The sequence below is a fragment of the Ambystoma mexicanum genome, chromosome 3p (assembly GCF_040938575.1).
Source record: "Ambystoma mexicanum isolate Mex_15411 chromosome 3p, UKY_AmexF1_1, whole genome shotgun sequence".
NCBI classification, from domain to species: Eukaryota; Metazoa; Chordata; class Amphibia; order Caudata; family Ambystomatidae; genus Ambystoma; species Ambystoma mexicanum.
Window position 1 is genome coordinate 1,049,744,757 of NC_090925.1, and position 26,842 is coordinate 1,049,771,598.

At 50.1% G+C, this 26,842-nt stretch overlaps 1 protein-coding gene across 1 annotated transcript in view; it reads right to left on the bottom strand.

Moving 5' to 3' along the window:
- Positions 1–391: 391 nt before the first annotated feature.
- LOC138581232 (rRNA methyltransferase 3, mitochondrial-like) overlaps positions 392–26,842 on the bottom strand; it is an 88,742-nt gene continuing 62,291 nt past the window's right edge. Inside the window, exon 4 of the mRNA XM_069652414.1 lies at positions 392–1,473. Within this exon, the coding sequence (XP_069508515.1) occupies positions 851–1,473 (623 nt within the window). The 3' untranslated portion in view covers positions 392–850. The remainder of the gene's footprint in view (positions 1,474–26,842) is intronic.

Here is a 26,842-nt window from a genome sequence, read left to right on the forward strand (position 1 = left end):
GTCGGTGTATGCACAGCATGTGATCTAAGCAGATCCACAAGCCTCAGAATTGTATTTACAGAATTATGTGTGCACAGGATAGTTCTATACTTGGAATTATTGTTTAATCCCCACATTAGAATAGAATTCAAGAAGAATGTTTTTCACTTTACATACATTGCATAAACATGGATGATTATGCACTGTGAGCCCTAGGGGAGAAAGCAAGAGCTGCTGACTATTGAAAACAAAGTACTGAGAATAGTTGTCATGCAACATATAATGAAGCCTGAAGCTGGACACAATGTTAGTGATCTGATTTTTCATTAAGAAGCCAATGTGGTTTAATACTACCTACTCGCTCACCATCATTCTATTCAGAAACAAATGTCACTATTGTGCAACACTTAGATGACTTAAAGAGGTAACATTTTTATTGAACATATATCTACCCTCAGATGGGTGTAACACAACCAAGTGATGACATTGTAACTGCCCTATTTGCATAGTAACCCAAATAAAAGTTTGTATAAGGTCTGTGGGCCACAGGCATACATTTAAATCTGGTTTACATGCTACTTCCTACTAAGGCTCAGTGTAGACAGACGCTATAGAGAGTGTGATCAGCTTCCAATGCACCCTCAAAAGAAACTTGAAGTACAAATGCCATGGGCTGAGTTAGGTAGCAGTCAAATGGGACATGTCCACTACTTTCCCTAATTTAAGGCACACCAAACTGGCTTATTTGTACCGCCAGACAATGGACAGGTCATTCATCCATGCAGCCAAAAATATAACAACCCTAGGAGAGCTTCACTTGCCTGCACACATACCAGTCCAATACAGCAGCATTCAGACAAGCATTTCAGTATTATACAGGAAGTCTTTTCCTTCTGTTTTCTGGTTTAACCTTTAACTGCAGTTGCCTTTTTCCTTCAAATAATAGGATACTTGCCGCCATGGCCGAATTTAAGCTCTCTACTCCGGGCACAATAGGAATTGTAAGTATTGATCCACCCATCCTTTCTGCCAATAGAAAGGACTCCAGGCTCAAGCCCTGCGTCTCCCCTCCAATGATGATAGCGGTGGGATTCTGTGCCCACTGCTCATCATACCTCTGGACAGCAAGCTCTGGTAGAGAGACTTTGCCCGCAGACTCTTCCTCCTCACTCTCACTGCTTTCATCGCCAGAAGAGGAATAATCATCAAGATGGGTTGTCCCTTTTCTCTTTCGGTGGGTGGATACCCATTCATAGTCCCCAGCCTTCCCAGCTGCGATATTCCCTGTGCGAGCACTGCTGAAATCCTCATGTTCAGATGTGCTATCCTGCCTGGAAGCAGCGTTTTTGCTGCAATTGTCAGCCACATAGACTCTAGTGCTTCCTGGAAGGTAATTCGGAAGGACTTCCCACTCAAGGTTGGTGATGACAGGTATGCGGAAGTGAGCGCCCATACCAGCACGGAGAACTTTGGGCTCCCATGCATCGACACAACCTAGAAAACAGAAGTACAATCTGTTAACACTTGAAAACTCCAAAGAACACCAATACAATTTTCCTGTTCCAATCACACAATCAATGGTGTTGCCAGATTTCTATCCATGGTCAGCCTGCCCAATTAAATTAGATATACTTATTTTAATGTTTTTTCAGTTAGCATGCTTACGCAGACCAGGCCAATGTATTCAGTATCTAGGCTATTATATACTTTCAACCAGTTGTTAGGCAATTCAACCAAATGCCTATTCCGATAGTACCAGAATATGCAATGTTGTGAGCACCAAATAGAACTATCAAGTTGTGCGATTATATTTTCAAGACACGCAACAAAATAAACTGAGTTAATGGCATTGTGACAAAAGGACTACTGCGATGCATAAGAGTAGTGGATATAACTCTGACTCCAGCCCACAGTACAGCTAAAAGAACAGTGTTTGCAATAATAAAGGTGAAACAGGCACAGCCCGACAGGTATACCACCTTCAGTGGCAATGCAGGACAAGGGCAGGCTATACTCTTCAGGAGGGATGCAAGTTAACACAAGCAGTTGAAGCAACCGTACAGTGGTACCAAAATAAAAGTAATGTCCAAAGTGCTCTAATATAGGAATGTTTAATTAAACTATAAATACACACAACTAATAAAAACACTAAATGACCCACTCCTTTAAGAGAGAACACAGATAATGCAGTCTTTGGAATAAAGGAGCATTCTGGGTTTGAAGGAAAGAGTAGCAGGGCAAATAGGTTTCTGCAGCAAATGTTCCAATTCAAGGAATTGTCTTAAAAAGGGAAGGAGTGCGGGTCTTAAATGTAAATAAAGACCTTTAAAAGTAGGCCAGGTGGAAAGAACCACAAACAGTACCTTTAGACTTGCTTTGCAGGCTTTTCACATTGAACTGAAAGGGCAGACGCTGAAAGCAGCATCCACAGGATCCAGCAACACAATGCAGTTCAGCATGGGGAAAGGCTTGCGGGTCAAAGACGCTGGGAAACAGCATGCAGTGTCAGGTCAGCAGCGATGGAAGACTAATCAACCTCACATGTGGAGAAGCAAAGACTTGCCTTTGGCTGGGTGCAGGCTCAACATGGCATTTATTACTTCTGCAAGGACTGCTTGTAGCCCGAAGACACTAGACCTACCAGGACACCCTATGCCAATATGCTCTCCGTACCCAGGGTAAAAAGAGCTAGAGTAGGTGGCGCCAGCTTCCCCTACCTTGCTGCTTTACATTGGAACACCCTGCCCACCTCGCTGCGAGCTGAACCCTCATTAATTGCCTTCCGCAAAGCCATGAAAACTACCTTGTTCACCTAACCAACCCCACATGTTTAAACCTTCATGACTAACATGTATGATGTACTATGGTGTTGATGTATTATGGTGTATGATACTCTTTTTTTTTTTTTTTAACTTCTTTTTATTGGTTTTACAACATAAAAGGAATGGGAGAGAACAAACAAAACAGAAACAAAAGTCCCCCTCCCATTTTCCTTTCCCCCTTCCTCCCCCCCTCCCTCTCCCCAAAGGCTGCCGCAGTATGTTCGTGGTCCGTTGCCGCCTCGGGGCCGGCGCCGGCCGTTGTCAAGTTCGTAGCGGAGGGGCCAGTCTCCCGGTGGCCTCCCTCCTTTCCCTGGGAATTTCCCTTGGTCTTGTCTTTGCATGTGTTTGCTGGTCTTTCCCAGTTGGAGTTGCACTGTTCAGAGTCCGCGCTGGTCACGACCTCGTCTCTCTCTTCCCGTTAGTTCTCTTCTTCTGAATTATGTAGTGCCTCCCGACGTGGGCGGTTCAATTTCATCGTTTCCTGAGTCACCTGGATCGGTAATGTCAGTCGTATCGTCCTCGCCTCCGCTGCCAAACAGGTCTTGCACCAGGGAGTTCCATGCTTGTAGTCTGGCTCCACTGTCGCTCTCTCCCCCTTGTGTAGCTCTCGCCCAGACTGCCGTCTCTGCTATTGCCCATTTTTGTAGGTCGGCCCACCATCCTTCCTTCGAGGGGCCTTCGCTCTTGTTCCATGCCATCGCTATGCGGCGTTTCGCTAGTATTGTCATTAAATCCTTCATTTTTGCCACGTGTGTCATCTGCCGGTGCCCCCTTGGGAACAGGCCCAATAGGTATGTTGCTGGCGTTCTTGCTGGCATCTGTATGTCTGCTGTCAACGCCTTTTCTCTCACCGTGTTCCAGAAGTCTGCTATTTGCGGGCACGACCAGAACATGTGCACCATGTCGGCCTGTTCGTCTCCGCACCGCGGGCAGCTCCGGGTTTGTCCTTCTCCAATCTTTGACATTCTCTTGGGGGTTAGATATGCTCTATGTACTATGTATATCTGCAGTTGTCTGAACCTGGCGTTTCTGGACACCTTTTTTGTGTACATGAGGACTTTGTTCCATTCCTCGTCTTCGAAGGGTTGTTGCAGTTCCTCTTCCCACTTCATCCGTGCTGTTAGTGTTTTTTTGTTGGTGTGTCCCAGTATTTGCTCATAGAGTCTGGACACCGTATGACCTCCTTCGGATATATCGTACCATGCCTCTAGTTCCCCTTCGGTGTCCTCAGGCTCTGGCATAGTGCTCCACCTCTTCTTTATTGTCTGAACTAGGCTATTGTGCAGGATGAATTGGCCCCTGTGTACATCTTGTTCGTCCATCAGGGTCTGGAATTCAACCCACTGTCCGTCACGCCACAGGTCCCCAATTTGGGCCACACCTTTGTCTTCCCATTGTGCCCTGTACGTGGTCAGGCTGGCCACTCGGGTGTCCACCAGCCCCGCCAGTGGGATATGTCTTGAGCAGGGGTCTCGTATGCCCTGTGTCTTCCAGGCTCTTTTCCATAGTGTTCGGCCTAGTTGGGCTATTTTGGGTAGGTCTTTGGCTTGGGCGGCATTGACCCATAATAATTCTCTCAGGTGGTACCTCCGGAGTGCTGGCCCAATAATTATTGCATCTATTGAGGTCTCCTCGCCCAGCCATCGCACCACAAATTGGAGTTGTGCTGCCAAATAGTAATATTCAAAATCTGGGAGTTTGATGCCCCCCCCACTCATAGCTTCTCTGTAGTGTGCTTAGTGCCACCCTGTTTCGTCCCCCTCCCCATAGGAAGGTTCTCGCCATAGTGTGTAGGCGCTTGAAGAAGGGCCTTGGTATGTTGTATGGGATGTTCGTGAAGTAATATAAGAGTCGGGGTAGGACTGTCATTTTTAGTAGTGCCGCCCGGCCTATCATGCCCAACGGTAGCGTCTGCCAGAATTTCATAGCCTTTTCAATTTTGTCTAAAGCTATTTGTGTGTTACCTGCGTGTGTTTCCCTGGTGTCGTGATAGATCTCCACTCCTAGGTATTTGAAGGTGTTCGGGGCCCACGTGATGCCCAGAGGCGGTAATTGTGTATGATACTCCTTATCGCTTAACACATGATCTTGCCTTACTGTAACCCATGGCACAACCTGTACCTGTACCTGTAACTAAGTTCCCCTACAAGTAACAGCGCCACAATGCCCCTGGGCTGCCTGCGCGCTATATAAATGTAATAAATAAATAAATAAACCAGGCAGGCAGTGTTGAGTTGGGGATGCAAGGAGACTTGGTCAATCTCAGATGCAGAGACCGCAGAGCTTCAGAATCAAGCGAGCTCTAAGCCATGTGAGGCGATCATGCTTTGAAGTTAAATAGGATGCCAGCGGTTCCCTAGCAGTAGCTTGGACAGTGCCAAAACTGACGTCAAAGAGGTTCGGAGGTGCAGGGAAAGTGAAGGTGGTCGATTCTTTGGTTGTAGGGGTACCCTGTCTACAGTCTCCAAGTATACGAGAAGCTTTTGTGCTCTTCTTCCCAACTAGGAAGCTCCCAGAGAGCCCTTGCAGTGGCTGATCTGTCCATTCAACAGTATTTTGGGGACCAATGTTCTGATTGCAAGCAGGCCTTGTCCGACAGCTGCCCCCACCCCCAAATGTTCCCCTGGGATGGATGGGGGCCGAAGGGTGAGGGGGATAGCTTGGGTCTTTCTCAGAAATGTTGGTATTCCCCTCTATGACTTTGGCGGAAATGTGGTGGCCCGACAAATACTCAGATTGTGGAAACTTTCTCTTGCTGGACATTTCCCCTCCAGCCCAACTCCAACTCTGCCCTCTTCTTGTCTGCTCTGCTTCAAAGGGACTCCAGCAATTAACACACTGGTGGGAGCAGTCCATTGTACTTCCAAGGATCGCCTTCGAAGCACTGTTGCCAGCTAAGCAGAGGTGAGATTTTTCGGGCCACTACAGAAATGCCAAGCCGTTTTCTGGGGTAGGGCCAATTGTTTGTTTTGGGAAACCCTCCAGCAAGCAGGCTATCAAAGTGACATTGAATGGTTTTGGCCAGCATAACTGTAGCTTTCCATGGCCATCATATATATTTAAAAAAAGGCATATGGCTTTCTATTTATTATTATATAAAATAGCCACAGGGCCACGGGGAGGTGTAATTATTCAAAATGATTCTTGTTTTTATTGCAAAAATGTCTAATGCGAAAATTAGAATAACTTTGGTGCTGTTAATCTTGGTTAGGGGGTATCTTCCTGAATGACTTCTACCATTTGTGTAGTACATTTGACAAACATAAATGGGTTTACACTTTTCATTGAGCAAATCAGATGGAAGGGAATAGTTTCTTACCTGTAACTCCATTTCTCCAGCATTGGTATCTTTCATGGATTCACATGCTTAGACTATTCCCCATCGTCAGGCTAGGAATCCTGAGTAGGTTATATAGACATTTTCCATAGGAATAATTCCGACACTTTTGTGTCCTATCTACGTCGTTTTGGGCCGTGCACGCAGGCGCCACTAGGACGTAGAGGTATATATAGCCCCGCCCCCTTGGCTCCCTCAGATTTCGGCCCCCAAAGTAGTATGGGGGGATCTCTGGTTTGCATGCTCAGGGGAGGCAGGCGAGCGCATGTGAATCCATGAAAGATACCAATGCTGGAGAAATGGAGTTAGAGGTAAGAAACTATTCCCTTCTCCAGCATTGGATCTTTCACGGATTCACATGCTTAGAATAGATTGTATAGCAGTATCCCCCAACATTGGAGGCATGTATGCAAACCAACATCACAATAATCACAATGCATATTTACCATGGCAACACATTACATTATAGTATGTTAACAGTGAAAGACACGACACTTTAAAGCATAGTTGCCAAAGGGTGTAACCCCCTACTTGGGGCTTACCTTATTGGAACAGGTGACGTAGTACTGCACGCCCCATCTGTGTATCTTCAGCATGTTGCTGTGCGACACAGTAATGCCGGGTAAACGTGTGTGGTACCGACCAGGAAGTCGCCTGGCAGATATCCCCCAGCGGAATTCCAGACCACAACGCCGTCGACGACAATGTAGATCTCGTCGAATGGGCCCTTGGATGCTTTTCTAGCGGTTTTCCGGCCTTGGAATGACAATAAGAGATGGCGGAAGACACCCATCTGGATAGTCCTTGTTTGGAGATCGCCTTACCCTTAGCCGCAGGACCATAAGCTACGAAAAGTTGTCTCGTGTCTCTGAAGCTTTGAGTGCGATGGAGATAAAATTTTAAAGCTCTTTTCAAGTCCAATGTATGGAGAGTCTTCTCCGCCACCAAAGACGGTGTTGGAAAAAACATAGGCAACACTATAGAAGCGTGTTTATGGAACATGGAAGGCACTTTAGGTATGAAATGCGGGTTAGTGGCCAGTACAACTTTATTACTGAAAAACCTCAAATATGGAGGGTCGATCACTAAAGCTTGTATTTCTGACAGACGTCGAGCTAAAGTAATGGCCAACAGGAAAGCCAATTTCCAAGACAAAAATGTCAATGATGTCGACGACATTGGTTCAAAAGGGGGTTTCATCAGGGCTGCCAGAACCAGGTTTAGACTCCAGATCGGAGGAAACTTCTTCGTGGGAGGAAAGGTTTGAAACAACCCTTTAAGGAAGTGTTTAACTAGGCGGTCACTGAACAATGGAGTTGAATGTCTCTTACGAGTAAATCTCGAGATGGCAGCCAGATGCACCTTTATGGATGAAACAGACAAACCGTTTTTAGCCAGGAGCAACAAGTATGGTAGGAGCTGTTCCGGTGTGATTGTCAGCGGGACCAAATCTGGCTGACCTGCGCACCATATGCAGAACCTTTTCCATTTGTATGAATATGAAGCGTTCGTGGAAGGTGCCCTTGCAGCTTGCAAAATGCGACGACAATCCGCTGGAATCGCTAACGCGCCAAACTCGGAGAAATCAGGAGCCGGCCGTCAGACTGAGGCTATCCGGGTCGTGATGCCAAACGACCCCTTTCTCCTGAGACAGAAGGTTGGGGATCTTCTGGAACCTCATTGGTTCTGCCGCTGAAAGGTGAAGACTTGTCTGGCCCAATACGGGGCCACCAGGATCACACGACATGGATATCTGTGGATCCATTGCAGAGTCCGACGGATGAGAGGAAATGGGGGGGGAAGGCATACAGAAACTTGCCCGTCCACGGGAAGGAGAACGCGTCCCCTAGCGAGTCTTGTTGTGGCCACCTGCTCGCGTATTGTGAGCATTTCTTGTTGTCTCTCGTCGCAAAGAGATCGAGGGCCGGATTACACCATTTCGCGAAGACACGGTGCAGTTGTTGGTCGTTCAGTTCCCATTCGTGTAGACGATTCATCTCCCTGCTGAGAGCGTCTGCTTGCACATTTTTTACTCCTGGTAAGTGGAACGCCAACAGATGTATGTCGTGTTGGAGGGCCCAATGCCAGATCTCCTGGGCTTCCGTCGACAGGATCCTGGAGCGAGTTCCTCCCTGCTTTCGTAGATAAAACATTGTTGTCGTGTTGTCTGTCATGATTCTCACCACTGAGCCCTTTATCTGTGGTAGAAAGGATTTCAGGGCCCAACGCACTGCCCTCAACTCTAGCAGATTGATGTGAAGGGCGGATTCTTCCGATGACCAACGACCCTGAACCTGTAGGGACTCCAGATGAGCTCCCCACCCAGTTAGAGAAGCATCCGTCACCACTGTCCTCTGGAACGCAGGTTCCAGCAGGGGCATTCCCTTTGTCAGATGTATGGAAATTCTCCACCATTAAAGAGCCTGCACGAGCTGGCCGTTGATGGTCAACTTGTCCAACCAGCGCCCTTGCGCCCTTGACTCTGTGCCCATCGATCCGCCAAGAATTCCTGAAGAGGCCTCATGAAGAGGCGACAATTGTCGATCAAGGGTATGCAGGACGACATGGTTCCCAGCAGGGACATGTACCTTCGCACTGACACTCTGGTGTCGACCTTCCATTCCGATGCCTTTTGTTGCAATTTGTGAATCCTTTCGAGGGATGGCCTCACCAGCCCCGACTGTGTGTGGAACTCTGCCCCCAAAAAGACCAAGGTCCTTGATGGCTTTAATGAGGACTTGTCGAAGTTCACTGCGAAGCCCAAACGTTGTAGGAGGGACATGGTGGCATCTAGGCTTTCTTGTGCCCTTTGCGGAGACAATCCCCTCACTAGCCAGTCGTCCAAATAAGGGTACACATGGTGACCGTCCTTTCTTAACCAGGCTGCTATTGGAGCCAGACATTTGGTGAACGTCCTGGGGGACGATTTTAGTCCGAACGGGAGGACCTTGAACTGATAGTGGGTTCGTCCAACGACGAACCGCAGAAATCTTTTGTGTCGTCGACGCATCGGGATATGGAAGTTTGCGTCCTGAAGGTCTAGCGACGACAAATAATCTCCGGGTTGTATCGATCGGATCACCTCCTGAAGCGTAAGCATTTTGAATTTTAAATTCTTGAGCAGTTTGTTGAGTGCTCGTAGATCCAGAATGGGACACCATTTTCCATTTGGTTTCTTGACGACAAAGTAACAGGAGTACATTCCCTGTCCTTTTTCTGCCACCGGGACCAGTTCTATAGCCCCTTTCTGCAGCATAAGCGCCACCTCCTGCAGTAGTATTTGAAGGTGGGGCTGAGCCGAGAACACTGGTGGAATGTGTGGAGACTTGTCCTTGAACTGTAGAGAGTGGCCCAGATGAATCGTGTCCAAAAACCATTGGTCTGTTATGCGCTCCCACTAGTCGACGTGACGAGACACTCGGCTCCCCAGGACGTCCTGAAACATGTCATTGTTGGTTCTTGGCTTGTTTATCTTTCGCCGGCGAAGGGTAGGCACCCCACCGTCTGGAGGTTTGGTAATCTCTGCCTCTACAAGAAGACTGGGCCGCACGTCTGTAGCCTTGGGACGAGTAGGAGGGTCTGTTGAAACCTCAGTCTCTAGATGACCGAAACCGGGAGTTACCAAAAGCCCCTCTGAAAGGACTAAAGGAACGAAAATTCCTACCACTCTGGAGGGCTCCGAGTGACCGCACCGGGTCAGTATCCTCTTTCATGCCCTTCAAGGCCTCATCAACTTTTTCACCGAACAGTTGTTCCCCTTCACACGGCATATCCAAGACTTTATATTGCACCTCCGGTCTGAACGTAGTGCACTTGAGCCAGGCTTGTCTTCGTAGTACTACGCCATTATTGATTTGCTTAAATCCGGACTCGGCTAGGTCGACAGCAATGTTTATAACATGGTTGGAGGCCTCTTCTCCTTCCCGTACTAGCAACATGGCGGACTTTCTATGTTCTTCGGGCAAATGTTCCAAGATAGGAGCCAGACGGTGCCACATTTCCCTGTCATACCTAGACATAATCGCCAAGAAGTTGGCTGCTTTAACTGTAGTCGCGCCGACCGACAGCACCTTCTTGCCAAAAGCGTCTTGCCTCCTGGCTTCGTTGTCCGGCGGAGTCGTGCATTTATGTTTAGACCTGGCCTTTCTAGCCGCCGCCGCAGATACCACCGATTCCGGCGAAGGTTGAGACGTCAAGCACTTGGGAGTCAATTCCGGAGCCTTGAATCTCTTCACCAAACGATCTTTTACTGCCGGTTCCGAGAAAGGATGACGCATGGTCTTCAGGCCCGCTTGCCAGACATGGTCTAAAATAGGGATGGCGAATATGGATTTCCTTCTCTTGCCCATATGATCAAAAAGAAAACAATCCTTTTTCTCTTCTTCAGGGACTAGGCCAAACTCAGCACACGCCTTACTCATCATGGCATGGAACGCCCTCACGTCGTCAGGTGGTGATGGTTGCGCCGGACTTCTCGGAGCTTCCATTTCCGCTTCAGAGTCCCATGTTGGGTCCCTTGAGGGGGATAGTGAGATGTCTGAACCCGACCCTTCGCGGTCTGAATCAGAGTCCGGTAGTTCTCCCTCATCTTGTGGGCGAGGGCGATCTTCTGCAACTTGGGAAGCGGCAGTAATCCTGGTCGTCGAGCAAGGAGCCAGGCCCGGCTAGTCGACGAGTGGCGTAGACTGTAGCAGTGCCGGGGCACTGGGCTGAGGTATCTGTGTGTCCAAACGCTCTAACAGCTTCTGTAGCGTATTTAGCACCTCCAAGGACAGAACTGCCTGGGGGTTCAGTAATGACGAGGTAATAGGGATGGTACCCCACTCAAGAGCGTCACCGCACTGGTTGGTTGCAACCCCAGATCGGTTGGGTGCGCAACCGGGCCACGTTCCTAGTCAGCCGACGAGATGGAAAAAGCCGCCTCTGGTTGCAGCAAGGCCTCAGGCGGAACGGGGTTGAAAACCTCCGGTTGCCAACCCATAGACGGAACCACCGTCGACGACGATATGTTTCCTACACGCACAGTCTGAACCGTCGGAGGAGCCGCCGATGACGCAGGCGTCGACGAACGGGCCGTCGACGAAGCAAGTGGCGCAGGGCCTTGAGGTGTTCCCGCCGCTTTCGGGGCCCGACTTGCTGGCCGAGGCCTCTCGGCTCAAGGTAGACTTATGACGGTCTCCTGAGGAGGATTTAGATGGTTCTTTTCTCTCCTTTTTAGACGAGGAGGAAGAAGACGACGCCTTGTGTGAAGGAACAAGTTACTTACCTGTAACTGTTGTTCTCCAGCATGGGTCTGGCATGGATTCACATGCTCATGAATATTCCCCGTCGTCAGGCTGGGAATCCTCGGTAAAGAAAAAACCAGTATCAGTTTCGTTTCTGATCTGTCTTTCGTAGCAATAACCAATCACTGGTCTCTGCGTCATACTGACCACAGCCAATGACTGCCCTCTACCTAAGCACCGCCTCTGGCAGCCATCTTCAGATTTGGAAGCACGTGAAGTGGCAGTATGACCAAGTGAAGAGCCGCAGAGGGGTAGGCGGGAGGGTTCGCATGTGAATCCATGCCAGACCCATGCTGGAGAACAACAGTTACAGGTAAGTAACTTGTTCCTTCTCCAGCATGGGGTCTGGCATGGATTCACATGCTCATGAATAAAGAATACATAGCAGTACACACATGCACAACCACGGGAGGTGGCAAAGGCTCAACATTAAGCATCACATCAACTCAACATTAAGCATCTTACCTCCTCACCAGGCTCACCTCAGGCGAACAGGTTGCGCAGCACTGCTTGGCCGACCCTGGACTCCTCCCTGGAATCCCGGTCGACGCAGTAGAATTTCGTGAAGGTGTGCGTCGACCTCCACGTAGCAGCCCTGCATATGTCCAGCAGGGGCACACCAGATAGGAACGCCGTGGTAGCTGCGATCGCTCTGGTGGAATGGGCTCTCGGACGGCCAGGCAGCGGTCGGTTTGCCAACCGGTGACAGTACATGATACAGCCGGAGAGCCATCTGGAGATGGAAGCCTTCGAGAGAGCCTTCCCCTGATTGACAGGTCCAAAGTTCACAAAGAGTTGTGACGTCTTCCGAAAACCCTTCGTGCGATCCACGTAGAACTTCAGCGCTCTAGCTACATCCAGCGAGTGCAAAGTCCTCTCAGCCGGCGACGAAGGCGACGGGAAGAACACAGGTAACACCAAGGGTTCGTTGAGATGGAAGTCCGACGGTACCTTGGGCATGAAGGAGGGGTGCGTCCTGAGCACTACCCTCGTGTCGTGGAAAGTCAAGTACGGGGCCTTGCAGGAAAGGGCCTGGATCTCACCCACTCGTCGTGCGGAGGTGATGGCCACGAGAAAAGCTGTCTTCCACGATAGAAACTTCAACGGGGCCGAGTGCAGAGGCTCGAACGGAGGTCCCATGAGCTTGGTCAGCACCACGTTGAGCTCCCACGCCGGGGCCGGAGCCTTCACCGGCGGGAACGATCTGAATAGTCCCTTCATGAACTCTTTCACCAGACGATGAGACCACAAGGACGTCCGCCCCGTGGTTCTGGTGTATCGGGAGATCGCAGCAAGATGAATCTTGATGGACGCGTGTGCCAGTCCAGCTTTGGCCAGCGTCAGCAGGTACGGCAGTACTTGGGGAGCCGTAATCCGTAGAGGGTTAATCTTCTGTGCGTGGCACCAGACAGAGAACCTCTTCCATTTGTGTCCGTAGCATTTAAGAGTCGAGGACGCCCTGGCCTTTGCAAGAACCTCTCTGCAATCGGCCGGTATGTCGTATCCTCCAAACTCTAGCGCTGCAGGAGCCAGGCCTGCAAGTTCAGCGACTTCGGGTCGTGGTGGAGGATGGCGCCTCCTTCCCTGGAGAGTAGGTCTGCGTCCGCCGGCAGCTTGATCGGCGGGGACGCTGACAAGTCCAGAAGGTCCGGGAACCATATCTGCCTCGGCCACGCAGGTGCGACGAGGATCATCCTGCACCGTGACCTCTTGAGCTGGTTGACGAGCCGGATTAGCAGAGGCAAGGGAGGGAACGCGTAGAGGAACAGGCCCTCCCAGGGGAACGAGAAAGCATCGCCCATGCTCCTCGTCTGGGGAAACCTGCTGGCGAACCTCCGGCACTTGGTGTTCGTCGCCGTCGCGAACAGGTCGATCTGGGGTGTGCCCCACCGTCGGAAGAGGCGATCCACTAGATCCTGCCGTAGTTCCCACTCGTGGCACGAGCGCAGCTCCCTGCTGAGTGAGTCGGCGATGGTGTTTTTTATCCCTGCCAGATGAAACGGCACCAGAAAAATCCCTTGGGCGACGGCCCAATGCCACAGGTCCTGCGCCTCCTTGGACAGCGCTGGGGACCTGGTTCCGCCCTGTTTCCTGATGTAAAACATGGTGGTGGTGTTGTCGGTGAAGATCCTCACCACCTTGCCCTTCAGGGACGGAAGGAAGGACCTGAGGGCCCAAAACACTGCACGGAGCTCCAGGACGTTGATATGCAGGGACTTCTCCGTCGGGAGCCAGAGTCCCCTCGCGTGCAGATTTTCGGTGTGCGCTCCCCACCCTTCCAGGGAGGCATCCGTGGTCACAGTCTCCTGGTGGGCTGGGGTCTGGAAGTCCATGCCCGCCGTCAGATGCGCGCGGGTGCCCCACCACCGTATCGCTCGCCGGAAACTCTCGTCGAGCTTGATCCTTTCCTCGAAGCTGCCCGTCGTCTGGATCCAGCGCGCATCCAGGAATTCTTGCAACGGGCGCATCCGGAGCCTGCACATGGGAATGAGGTAGATGCAGGAAGACATCATCCCGAGGAAGGACTTGATGGATCTCACTTTGGCCGCGTCGGCCACCAGCATCCGTTGCACCTTGCCCAAGATGGTCCTGGTCCTCTCCTCCGACGGGGAGGCCAGAAGGGACACTGTGTCGAGCCTCGCTCCCAGAAACAGTGCGACTTGCGCGGGCACCAGGTGGGATTTGGTGTAGTTCACGGAGAATCCCAGGTCCGTGAGGAGTTGGACGGTCCTTGCCGTGTGGACCACGGCGAGCTCCTTCGTCTTGGCGCGGATGAGCCAGTCGTCCAGGTAGGGGTAGACGTGAATCCCCTCGCGGCGCAGCTGCGCCGCCACCGGTGCGAGGCACTTGGTGAATACCCTGGGTGCCGACCGCAGTCCGAAGGGAAGGGCTTTGAACTGGTAATGCCGCCCTTGGACCACGAACCTGAGGAATTTTCGGTGCCCCTTTAGGATTGGAATGTGGAAGTAGGCATCCTCCAAATCCAACGACGACAGGAAGTCTCCTTCCTCCAGTTGACCCAGGACGTGCTGTAAGGTGACCATCCTGAACTTCTGCGCCTTGATGAACTTGTTCAGCCGTCGCAGGTCTAGGATGGGGCGCCATCCTCCCGTCTTCTTCTTCACGAGGAAGTACCGCGAGTAGACTCCGGAGCCCCGAAGCCTCTTTGGGACGAGTTCGATGGCGCCCTTTCTGAGCATCGCCTTTACCTCCAGGAGAAGTTGAGGGACGTGAAGTTCTCTCCTGGCCACGGGGGGGACGCGCGGGCACCTTCTTTGAAACTCGAGCGCGTGGCCCCGGGCCAGGGCATCCAGCACCCAACGGTCGGTGGAGATGGACTCCCACACGCTGACGAAGCCCGCCAGCCGGCCTCCCACCGGGGTGCTTCGGTGGGGGCCCGACCCCACGGCCGGTTCAATCCTGCTTGGACGCGGCCTTGCCGCCTTGACCTCCTTGGCGACGACGGCGGGGTCCGCTAGACTTGCCTCGTCCTCTGTAGGCCTCTTGCGACGACGAGCGGGCCGCTTGACGGTAGGAAGCGAAACCGCCACCGGAACCTTTGGAGGCGCCCTTGCCTCCGCCGCTCCGAAAGGGCGTCCGTCGTTGCTGCAGGACTCCCAGGGCCCGGGCCGTCTCAGTATCCGCCTTGATGGCCTGGAGGGAATCGTCCACCGTCTTCCCAAACAGGTTGTTCCCGTCGAAGGGCATGTCCAGGACTCTGGTCTGGACGTCCTGCCGAAAATCCGTAGCTTTGAGCCATCCACGACGTCGAAGGCAAACGCCGTTGCCTAGCTGGCGGAACCCCGCGTCGGCGATGTCCGTCGCCACGGTGATGGCGTGGTCCGAAGCCACTTCACCTTCCTGGAGGATCTCAAGGGCCTCAGCCCTCTTGTCGTCCGGCAGAAAATCCAGCAGGGGAGCCATCTTGTACCAGAGCTCCCTGTCGTAGCGGGCCACGATAGCCAAGGCGTTGGCCGCTTTAATCGTCGTCGCTGCCGACGAGATGACTCTACGTCCCATAGCATCCAATTTCTTTCCCTCGCCGTCCGGCGGGGAAGTCGATGTGGAGGCCGCACCCCCCCCCGCTTTCTTCCTGGCCGCCGCGGAGACGACGGAGTCCGGGGTAGGCTGCGCCCGGAGGCATAGGGGGGCCGTGTCCGGGACCCGGTACTTCTTCTCGTACCGGTCTCTTCTAGCTGGCGTCGTGGAAGGGTTCTTGAGGAGGGAAAGACCCTCATCCCAAATGTCGTCCAACAGAGGCACTGCGAGGACCGTCTTCCTCTTGGCCTCGCGCCGCTGATAAAGGAAGCCTTCCTTTTTCTTCTCCTCGGGGCAGAGTTGAAAAAGCTCGGAAGCCCTGGAGATCATGGAATGGAAGGATCCGATCTCGTCGGGCGGAGAAGCCCTGGTGGGGGGCGACGACGGAAAATCCTCGTCGTATGCCTCGTCGTCCGTACCCGTCGCTGCCGTGTCAGTCCCCGTATCATCCCCTCGGGTGGACGGGGAGGAGGGCTGGACGGGGCGCGACGGTTGAAAAGGAGGTGGAGGATGGATCCTTCTTTTCTTGGCAGGGGGAACACCAGAAGGTCCCGGTTCTGGATCCCCCGACGGGAGAGGTTCCTCCGTCGGTAACGGTAGCCTCGTCCTTATCTCAGTGCATAAGGACTGTATGGCCAACAAAATGGCCGCCGAGTTGTCTCGCGGCGCTGGCAGAGGGGAATCCGACGGGCGAGCAGGGGCCCCGTCGGCATCCTCGACGATGTCGGCGTCGTCGCCTGCGTCGGCACCCATTCCGACGGGCTGGTCTTGTTCCACGCCTAGGCCGTGGCTTAAGACCTCGACCAGCTCTTCTTCTGAGGTTGAGGCCGAATCTACGACGACGCCCTGCCCCCCCTTCTTCTCCACGGAGGTTTTCACGGGGGTCCTATCGATGGGCATAAAAGAAGACTCCCTCCGAGGAGGCAGGGAGATTCTGGGCCCTGAGGTCGCCACCACTGGAGTAGCCTCCACAGGCTGGGCCAGGGCCGCCGCGACCGTTTCGATAGAGGGCTTGGTCGGATGGATCAAGGCCTTCACCACCCTAGGTGCGCTCACCGCCTTGTCCTTGAGGGAGGGGGCACTGCCACGCTCCTCCTCTGCCTTCGAGCTCGACCGGGGCCTCTCCAGGAGCTTCGCCGGGTGCTCGGCCTTCCTCTTACCCGACCCAGAGCGTTGGCTCGTGGTTGATGGTGCCGGGGAGGGTGCGCCCTGCCTGGCGCCCGTAGAGCCCGACCGTTCGGCGCTCCCGGTGCCAGCGGACTCGCGGTGCTTGGCCTTATGTTGGGCCCCCGTCGCCGGGGCGCCCTCAAAGGTCTTAGAAGACCGCTCGGATTTCTTCTTCTTCTCGCCAGACGGGCTCTTACCCTGCAGCCAGTTGGCGAGACGTTGATGACGGTCCTTCATGGTCCGTTCCGACATGTCGCCGCAAAACGCACAGTCCTTCTCCAGGTGCGTTTTGTCCTCATGAAGGCAGTAAAGGCAGAAAGAGTGTTCGTCCTCCTTAAAGACGTTCTGCAGCTGGCATCCAGGGCAGACCCTGAACAGCTTTCCGGGCGTCGAGCTTCCCTTCTCCTGGGCCATCTCCGAGACCGGGCCTGAGAAGCTTCTGGAGTCCTCCGAAGCGTAGCTCGACGAAATCTTCACCCTTGAGGGGCACAGATGAATCCGACACGGGTCCCCGTAGATCGGATGTAGTATCGGTGGAGCTTGAGGCTCTTTGACCGAAGAATCGAAGTTTTTGTGAAAAAAGCGCGAAAAAAATAGCACTAACGCTCGAGAGCAATAGCACGAGGATCCCAACACATGAACGTGCGGTAAAAATCTGAAGATGGCTGCCAGAGGCGGTGCTTAGGTAGAGGGCAGTCATTGGCTGTGGTCAGTATGACGCAGAGACCAGTGATTGGTTATTGCTACGAAAGACAGATCAGAAACGAAACTGATACTGGTTTTTTCTTTACCGAGGATTCCCAGCCTGACGACGGGGAATATTCATGAGCATGTGAATCCATGCCAGACCCCATGCTGGAGAAGAGAGGGCCTTCGAATGTTTCTCTGAATGTTTCTCCGACGGGCGTTTTTCAGCAGAACGCGCCTTCTTCGTCGGGGGTTCTGACTTACTTCTTGAGGCCGTGGAGCCCACCTCCGATGCCGGGTACGCACCCGCCCCGTCATTGAGCCAATCGACAAGGCGTCTTTTTTGGTCTTTGAGGGTCTTCTGGAAGAAGCCCTGACAGATTTCACATGTGTCCACTGTGTGGTGAGGATGAAGACAGTAAATGCAGTCCATATGACCATCCCCTTCGTACACCTTCTTAAGACCGCATGTAGCACACGGACGAAACAACGCCTTTCCAGACAATCAGTCGCAGAAGTAGAAAGTACAACCTAACCCAATAGCAAATACACGAGGTAATCCCACTACTTTGGAAGACGGTTGAAATCTGAGGGAGCCGCGGGGGCGGGGCTATATATACCTCTACGTCCTAGTGGCAACGGCGTGCGCGGCCCAAAACGACGTAGATAGGACACAAAAGTGTCGGAATTTTTCCTATGGAAAATGTCTATATAACTTACCGAGGATTCCTAGCCTGACGACGGGGAATATTCTAAGCATGGGAATCCATGAAAGATCCAATGCTGGAAAAGTACCATTTTAAAATTGTCACTCCAGCACTGTTAACTTGCTGGGAGAGCCAGGGAATTCATGGGTAGAGGTGAGCCAGGGCCTGTGTGCCTGGACTGGCTCGAAGGGCTCAACACGAGGGGCCTGTGTCAGGGGTTAGGGGCATGAAAAGGTGCTGGGGCAGGAAAAGGGAAGGGATTGTTGGGCAATAAAATGGACTAAGGCAAGAAAAGGGACTGGCCGAGAAACTGTGCTAAAGAGGGCAAGAAAAGGGGATAAACAAAACTGGGGCAACACAATTGGCTAATGAGGTTGGGGCAAGAACAGGGGTTAAAGTGTGCTGGGGAAAAAACGGGGGCTATGGGCATGAAAAAGGGCTAAATGGGGACTGGGGAAACAATTGTCTAAAAGGGTTAGGGGCTACAAAAGGTGCAAGAACATGGGGAAAGGGGTCTGAAACAGAGTGGGGCAATAAGGGGCTAAGGGAGGGATGGAAGCAACAAAAGACACTAAAGTGGGCAAGATCAGGGGCAAAAGGAGTCTAAACGGATTGGGTGAGGAACAAGGGCTGAAGGGGGAAACAAAAAGTGGCAAGAACAGGAGCGTGTGTTTTTTTTCACGAATGGGTTGGGCAGCCAGTGCGGCTCTTGGCTGACCCCAGCTGTGGGCAGCCAATCACCAGAAAGGAGGGTCAGGCCAGAGCACCAGCTGTAGCATGGGCTGACCCAAATCCCAACAGGCTCACCCAGCTCTACCGACTGCTGGCATACCAGTTACTGATGCACAGCAGCAATGTACAGTAAGTGTGATATGTTTGTTTATAAGTTCATTTAAAACACCTAATGGCCGTTCGGGTCCTCTGTGTACAAACACATTACACCTTTTACAAGTAGAGCACTGTCTGAAAGTGAAACTGTGCAACAGATCCCACTTTTATGCTGGAATCCATTTACTAGAGCTCCTACAATTTCACCAAATCTGGGTGATTGCCCCTAGAAGATGGACATCTTTCACAGGCAGCTTGTAGACATTGCTGGATAAGAGCATGCATCAAGTCATTGTTTGCTATTCAATGAAAGATGTGAAGTGCTACAAAAAAAAAGTCAACTGTATAGATCTGCCAATCAGACTCTGCAGAAATGAAGTAAGCAGTGTACAAAGAAAGGGGATTTACTTATTGGTTCAATTTGTTGTCTTGAAAGATTTAGAATAGTAACAGTGTGCAATGTGAATCACTTACATGTTCACACATAGTAAAAATACCTCTCTCAGGCAAAGGAGTACAATGTCCAGCATCACAGGGAGAACCAGTAGCTTCACATCATTGTAAATAATATATTAATGCATGTTAATATTACTAAACTAAATGGTATTCTTTTTATAGACTTCGTAAAGTGAAGAAAATGCACCCAACCAAAAGCAGCATATGCAGGTTGTCTCTTCTGGCAAACATTAAAATCAGTGCACACGAAATGCTGAATCTGACATTCTTACGCTGGTCAAAAGGTAGGAACGCAGAGAAAACACAATCCACGTTTCTCATAGATTACTTGCCACACTCCATTTCTTAAGAATAACCTAAAAAAAAAAAATAAAAAAAAAATAAAAGAACAAGAGCTCTAAAATCATGCTTTACGTGTCTTGGTGCTCGTTTCTCATGGAATTGTGTATTCCTGAACATACTGTCAAATGCACTACATGGGCCAGAGTGCAACATATCGTGAACCTAAAAGCCAGGACTGGTTTATTAATTCACACCGGACTTGCACGACTTCAGTTCTCTGCCGTCTACCCTACGTGTGCCTGCACTTTTTCCAGATTTACACGTCAACCAGAAGAGCCTGCTCGATAGGTCATCCGCTTGTAGTCACGGTTTGACACATGCAAGAATCTATGTACTACGTGCCCAACATTTCTACATCTATATATAAAGCTGTTAGGCGCCTTTTTTCTTGCCGTTGTTAGCTCGTTTTAACTGCAGGGTCTTCCTTCAGAGGCTGCCAGTGCTTTTCTTTACAGATGCAGGCTCCATGTGGGGAAAATGGTCTTGCTGTGGATGTGCAGCTCTTGAAGAATCAACATAAAACATCCTGCCGTCTGAGAAGGAAAATACTTTGCAAGCAGATGTAGGCTTACTATTGTTTCACAGGTACCACTTGCATACTCACAATGACCTGAATTAGGTGCAATAGTTTAATTTTATCTAATGAAGTCAACCAAACTGCAGCCAGCACCCTGGTGCTGATGGGGCTCAGGTGGTTAGTTTCCCCTCCTGTACAGTCTTCTGTTCGCTGTGAAATTGTGTCTGGCCCAATGGCATCTCTAAGGTCGGGGCACCGGCTCTCGTTTCAGAACTTCTGACCATCTCTGCAACCCCCCCCCTCCCTCCACCCGCCCACTGAGCAGCAGCCAGCACCAAAAATTGAGAAACTCCACATCATGAATAGAATTACTTTCTCGTTTTCTCTAGGCAGCTGAAATATGTGCACATGGAAGTTAAAGTGGGCTTCAGCATGATATTTCCACCACAACTGCCTCGGACACAAGCCTTCAGTACTTCACGTATGTTTTTGCTTTCTTGCCGAGGGTGGTGAGCTATATCCGCAATCAGAGGTGCACTGAAAATTATTTGCAGGGCTTTTCCCTAAGTGCCGCAATAACACACAGCTTTTCCTATGAGAACATTTTTGGGGGGGGGGGGAGAAGAAAGAGAAAGAGAAAGAGAAAGAGAAAGAGAAAGAGAAAGAGAAAGAGAAAGAGAAAGAGAAAGAGAAAGAGAAAGAGAGAGAGAGAGAGACACACACACCGGAGCCATCAACCAGCAGCAGCTGACAAGGTAGGTGAGGTCTGGACAGGGGGGAAATCAGCAATTACTGCTCCCCACTAGACTGTCCAACCCATCATATTATCTAAGAGCCTGTCATTTTTTGCACATTCATACATTACTCATATCCAACGCCTAAGCCAACAGTGTCGCTTAGCCACAACTCAAATCTAGGAAAATGATTCTCCCCCTCACCCCCCAGGTGTCCCAAATCTAGGGACTACTGCATTTTACTGTCTACTGTTGCATCCCCATTTAGGAGTCTCTCTCACTTTCCAGGTGTCTGAAATCTATGTGCTACTGCGTTTTACCGTCTACCGTGAGAACCCCCTTAGGTGCCGCCCCCTCCACCCCCAAATCTATCCGGGTGTCCCAAGATATTCTTACAGCACTGTCTGGGTGCGCTAGTGAAGCTGTTAGCACTAATAGGGTCTCCAAGGCTAAAAAAAAACAACCTATGTCCCACATTCCAGGCCTATTCTGCCCAGCAACTGATTATGCTCAGGCCTCTCTACTTTCACACAGCAACTGTGAGATACAATAAAAGGAATGGAGTGCTCAGTATTCCATTCTCTACATGGAGAAAGAAAATCCATGCTGTTTGCTGTTTTTTTAAAGAGAAAACATAAGGATTTAGTAAGAGAGCTGCAAAAACCCTTATACAGTTCAGAAACCTGAAAGGTGTCACCCTGGCTAAACCCCGGGGATCTGTCATCCAGGTGGCCAGGACACGGCCATCACTATTGGATCCAGTTCCCTAAGGGTGGACTAGTGAGGAGGATCACCTGGATGGGGGGACCTCGGGGAGTAGGACGCTGACGGTGAGACGCGGTATCCCCCTTCTTTCAGCACCTTTTCCCCATCCTACCACGTAGGACATTCAAAACCACTACCAGCCCTACCCCCTTTCCGACACAAACACATTTGCACGACACACCAGAGAACAGACTAACACTAGCCGTTTACCTGACATGTCCCAATACAAGGGTCAGGCAAAGTTAGGCTAGCCGTTTACCTGACATGTCCCAATACAAGGGTCAGGCAAAGTTAGACAATTGATCAGAATCACACACACCCGACGGCCCTTTCCCTTTCTCACAGGGATAAAAAGTGGAGCAAGAGAGCACAGGATGTGCAAGGCAGACCACACAACGAGACAGCTCTCCAGACACAGCAGTTCAAGAGGAGGAGAAAAATGACAGATAGAGAGGCTGACTAGGAAAGACGCGACCTTGCCCTTTTCAATAAAACCCTGTGAACCCTCCGCTGAAAGAAACGCAAAGAGGACAGTAGCCCAAATGTGCTGCAGCAGATATCAATGGTATATGGAGCGTATCAACACAGATAAGCCAGAGCGAGGGAGACTCCTGCTTCCGTGGTACCGGCCATGACTCCAGTAAAGAGGAAAGTCAAGCGGTTCATCACAGCCGGTGAGTCGAGGGGTGAGCCGTTAAGGACCGGGCTGTGGTGAATGAAAGTCGCAAAGTGAGAAAGTTCAAAGAACTGTAAAATTGTAAAGGGGAGACCAGCTGCAGAAGGGGACTGGTACCACATGGGTGCTGCTCCGAGAAACTCCGGTCAATCCCCATCGGAGGAAAACTACAGCAACAAGAAGGCTGTAAGAGAGCTGCCTAGATGGGTCAAATTGGTCATATGGGAGATCAAGCAAAATCCATGTACATTCAAAAGCCTTTCATCTACGAACTATAAACAAAGCAAGAGTGGCAAATCCTGCCACAAGAGAAAGCAAGGGAAGTGAATTCCGTAAACACGGAAGATGAATGTGAAGGTGAAGTTGGCAAGTGTGAACCCGGAAGAGCAAGGTGGATGTGGTACAGTGTGCAGCAGATGAGGGAGAGAATGCGAAAAGAAATTGAAGAACAAATGGAGGTATGATGAGGAAGTCAGTAAAAGGAAATTAGATAAAAGGCGGCGGCTGTCAGGATTAAAGTTCCTGGTCCATTGAGGCAAGATCCTAGGAAGTGGTCCTCACTATGTGAGGTAGTGAACGTTTTGCATAATTCAGTGAGAACAGATGATGGTAGATTTTGGGACATGAACAGAGTCCTAAAAGTGACCAAAAAAATAAAAAAGGAGGATGGTAACTGAATGAGCAAGTGGACGAGAAAAAGGATTTCACAAGGGACAATAGTCTGAGATGTGGCACTGATAGGCCGCACAGGTCGATCAGCAGGCCTGAGAGATTCAAACAATTTGTGTTAATAGGATGGAGTGCCTATGATGTAATGTAGGAGTGTGGAGAAGTGGGAGATCTAGATTGGAAGGATGATAGAGAGCCTACTGAAAGGAGGAAGGCTGTGCTGCTGGTGGGACTTCAGATGATACTTGAAGAATAAACTAAAGTTTGTGAAACCTGCCTGGCACCTGTATACTTCAGGTACGTATACCTTACATCACGTCTGGACACAGGCACGGCCACCCATCCATCCATGCACCCTAGAATGCAGCTATGGCTATGCTATTCTGGTCTAGCAGCACACATAGCCGTGCACGCTGAAGCCCCCACCGAGTACCTCAACATCTCTGTCATTAGTATACAGCTACAACCAACAAAAACAAAATTCTGTCTACCTGTGCACACATAGAATCTTCAGCACTAGCACTCTATCCTAAACCACCAACAGCAGCCACCCATGTGCCTGACCTCTGGGCTGCTTACTGGAGTCTAGCCAGCCCACCTAAATCCTAACCCCGGAAAAATGCACAATGCATCCTTTCATTTAAGCTCTTAGAACCTCCTACACATGGACTGTGGTCACGGAGGCCATTCAAATGAGGAAAGGCGTTATATAAATGGCGAATACAAGCCGTGCCTCAACTGTGAGAGGATAATCAGGCCCTATATGTTTTGTTTAAACCATTTTGCGTTCTAGTTCTTGCAGTACTAAATTTATGATGGGAAATTAAACAACAGGTTCTGTACCAGAAGGCAAAATTACATGAGCTAAAAAGACTGGACTGTTGGAACATCCCTTTAGAGATCCGCGACAGCAAATGTTTTAGAAAGGACTGCAACCTGGGAATTGGTGTAGGGTAAAATAAATGGGCATAATAGTTTGTAATATTGCTAGCTTAAATGGGCTCCAGAAAATACAGACTTTGCGTCTGGGTTATTATTGTATGAGATGAGAGAAACATTTACTGATATGATATGGCATTTGTAACGCGCCTATACACAAGTGTTTCAAGGCGCGACTTGGGACTTAAATTCATCCATTGAAGCCAGATACTATATGTAGATCTACAGCACTCTATAGACAATGGTGCAGCCTGCATTTGCATGTTCGAGTCTGCTAGGGACTACTTTGCCTTTCATCCTATGTCCAATGTTGGTTGTCCTTAATCTATGTACGTGCCGTTATGTATTGTCCCCGGTGACCGTTTCATTTACTCCCCTCCACAACCTGGTCAGAATGTGCTTCCTACAAAAAAGCATGGTTCCATATGGGCCAAATGCAAATAGACTCCAAGATCGAGGACAAAATAAAAAAAAAATTAAAACATTTTTTTACAAAAAAACACCCAAAAAAAAACTAAAACAACGTTTAGTGAATATGGATGTTTTTGTAATGGTTAAAAAGTTGCACAAAAAAAAAGGGTATACAGCACAACGAGCAGCAACATAAACACAGACAGAACGCCGTGGTGCACAACCTGCAACACAACGCGTTTCGCGCTACACTGAGCGCTTGATCATTGATATATTCATTCCTTCAGACAATGATAAAATTAGCACCACAGAGTTTGAAACTTCTTGGGTGTCATTGTTTCTGCGGCTACTTCATTCACTCTATTCATCACTCTGCCCGGCTCCATGCATCCTCTCTCGATCCTACGCAGGTTTCACAAAGTACATTTCCTGGGTGGGAATGTGGTGGGGTGAGTGTTAGTTTCAACCAGTGAGCGCTCAGGTGACCAGGCAATTCCTGGGTACACCTTTACGGTCTTCTTTTCACAAAAGTATTCTAGTCTTTGTACACTTAAATTCAACTAATGTGAACAACACACTGGACGACCGATTTCGAAAAGAGAAACGCAAAAACGGAATCGTGGTGTTCCTGTGATAGTGTGCCATCTGGAATCCCTAGTCTGGCAGCACTGATCCCCCTGCCCCCCCCTCCCTTTCCCCATTTTTATCTCACTTTATCCATCCCTTCGCTCGGTCACACCATCTCGCCTGTATCCTCTTGCAACTTCACTCTTTTCTCTCTCTCGCCCATTTACACCCCCCCCTTTCTGCAGTCGTTTCTCGGCATTTCCATGTACCGTGCTAGCTCCCATTCTTCTGCTCACTCAATACCTACAGCGAATTTTACCTCCTCCCCTAACCAAACCACAGGGAAGCCTTCCACAGTACGGAGAACATTCCCTTAGCAAAGAATCCCAACAGCGGTGACAAGCAAAGTGACGGTGCTGGCAGGGCCCTGGTGACCTGCATACACAGGGCTGCAGCTGCCACCACCTACCTTGAGCATGCAACTGGATGGGGTGAGGGGGGGGTGGCCTCAAAGCACGCGATACCAAATACAATAGACTTGGAAATGGATAAGCAAGTGACAACATAACCATGCATTTATAATTTAGCCCTTCCTCCGCTCTTTGCGATTTAAGAAGGTGCCATGTTTATGGATGATATAGTGCAGAACTGAGAGGCTTGCCAATGGCATCTTAAGAAATCCCCAGTAGTATAAAATGGGTAGGAGAATGCACAGAAAGAAATGCAAAATGAAGACCTAGAGTGTGCTAGCATTTTAAATTGGCCCACGGCCCGCGTTTTCTTGCTTTTAAAAGGCACCTTTAACATACATGGCCAGATTGGCTAACATCTAAAGAGCGGTTCTCTGCTGCATATACCATAAGGCTGTGGGGACCATAGCAACAGGTAAGGAACGTATTGTTCCTATCTTTGCTACTACAGTTTCTCCTGGAGTTAGCATCTCTGAGTTGCACACTAGATTTTTGCATGCACACAAGAATATTAAACTCTACTGCAGGACTGGTTAGAAAACTATTTTCAACTGAAGGGCCAGCATTACTTACTTTTACATTTTGATCTTAAAACTGTTCAGTTGAAGGCCTACATGAGTCATGCTTTTGTGACAGCACCTAGTGGGTATGGTCGGGCCACCAGCTGACTAACAATAATAATAAACCCAGGGTTCGGTGGGTCCTCCGCCATGGCTTCTGAAGCGCCCATCTGCAGCACTCTCCATCAGTGGGCCCCATTTCAATTAAGTGGCAATTCTCCAATCTTGCACATGGGCAATGATTTGGATTTGCCTCGAATAATTACAGTGTTGTCTCAGCAGGGTATCAGGCCCAAACACCGATCTCCAAAAGCAGAATTCGAAATGAGATAAGACTATAATTGTTTCTGTGAACAGTAGACAGGAGGTACAATTTCTCATGGTTAATTAGAAGTTTGTATTTCAACAGGGGAAATGAGTGCGAGAATGGAGTTTCCCCAACATAAAAAGGTACATCAAATCCAATGTATTCATGCCTATATTGATCACATTTCACTAAGAAAAAGGCACTGGAGGAGTGCTCACAAGGACCAACGTGTGCTCGGTACAACAAAATCAGGGAAATCATGATCCAGAAGCAGAAGCACTCACATGGCTGCTAGGACAGTAGCAGCAAGCAGTGTGTAAGTTAATCCAACCATTGGCGAAAGTCTTTGGCAAGCCGGATAACGGCGCTTTATTGGTTCAGGAGGGCCTTTTACTGGTGGAGCATGTTGGCGCGCTTGCCAACCGCAGACGCGTACTGACCAATGCTGATCTTCCGGTTGCAGGATGCACCTGGCTATTCAGTCCCTTGTACAGCATGTTTTTGCATTCGTTCATTCATCACTATGTGGCCGGGCCCCGTCGCCATTATCATAGGTTATGCATCATCATTCATTCATTA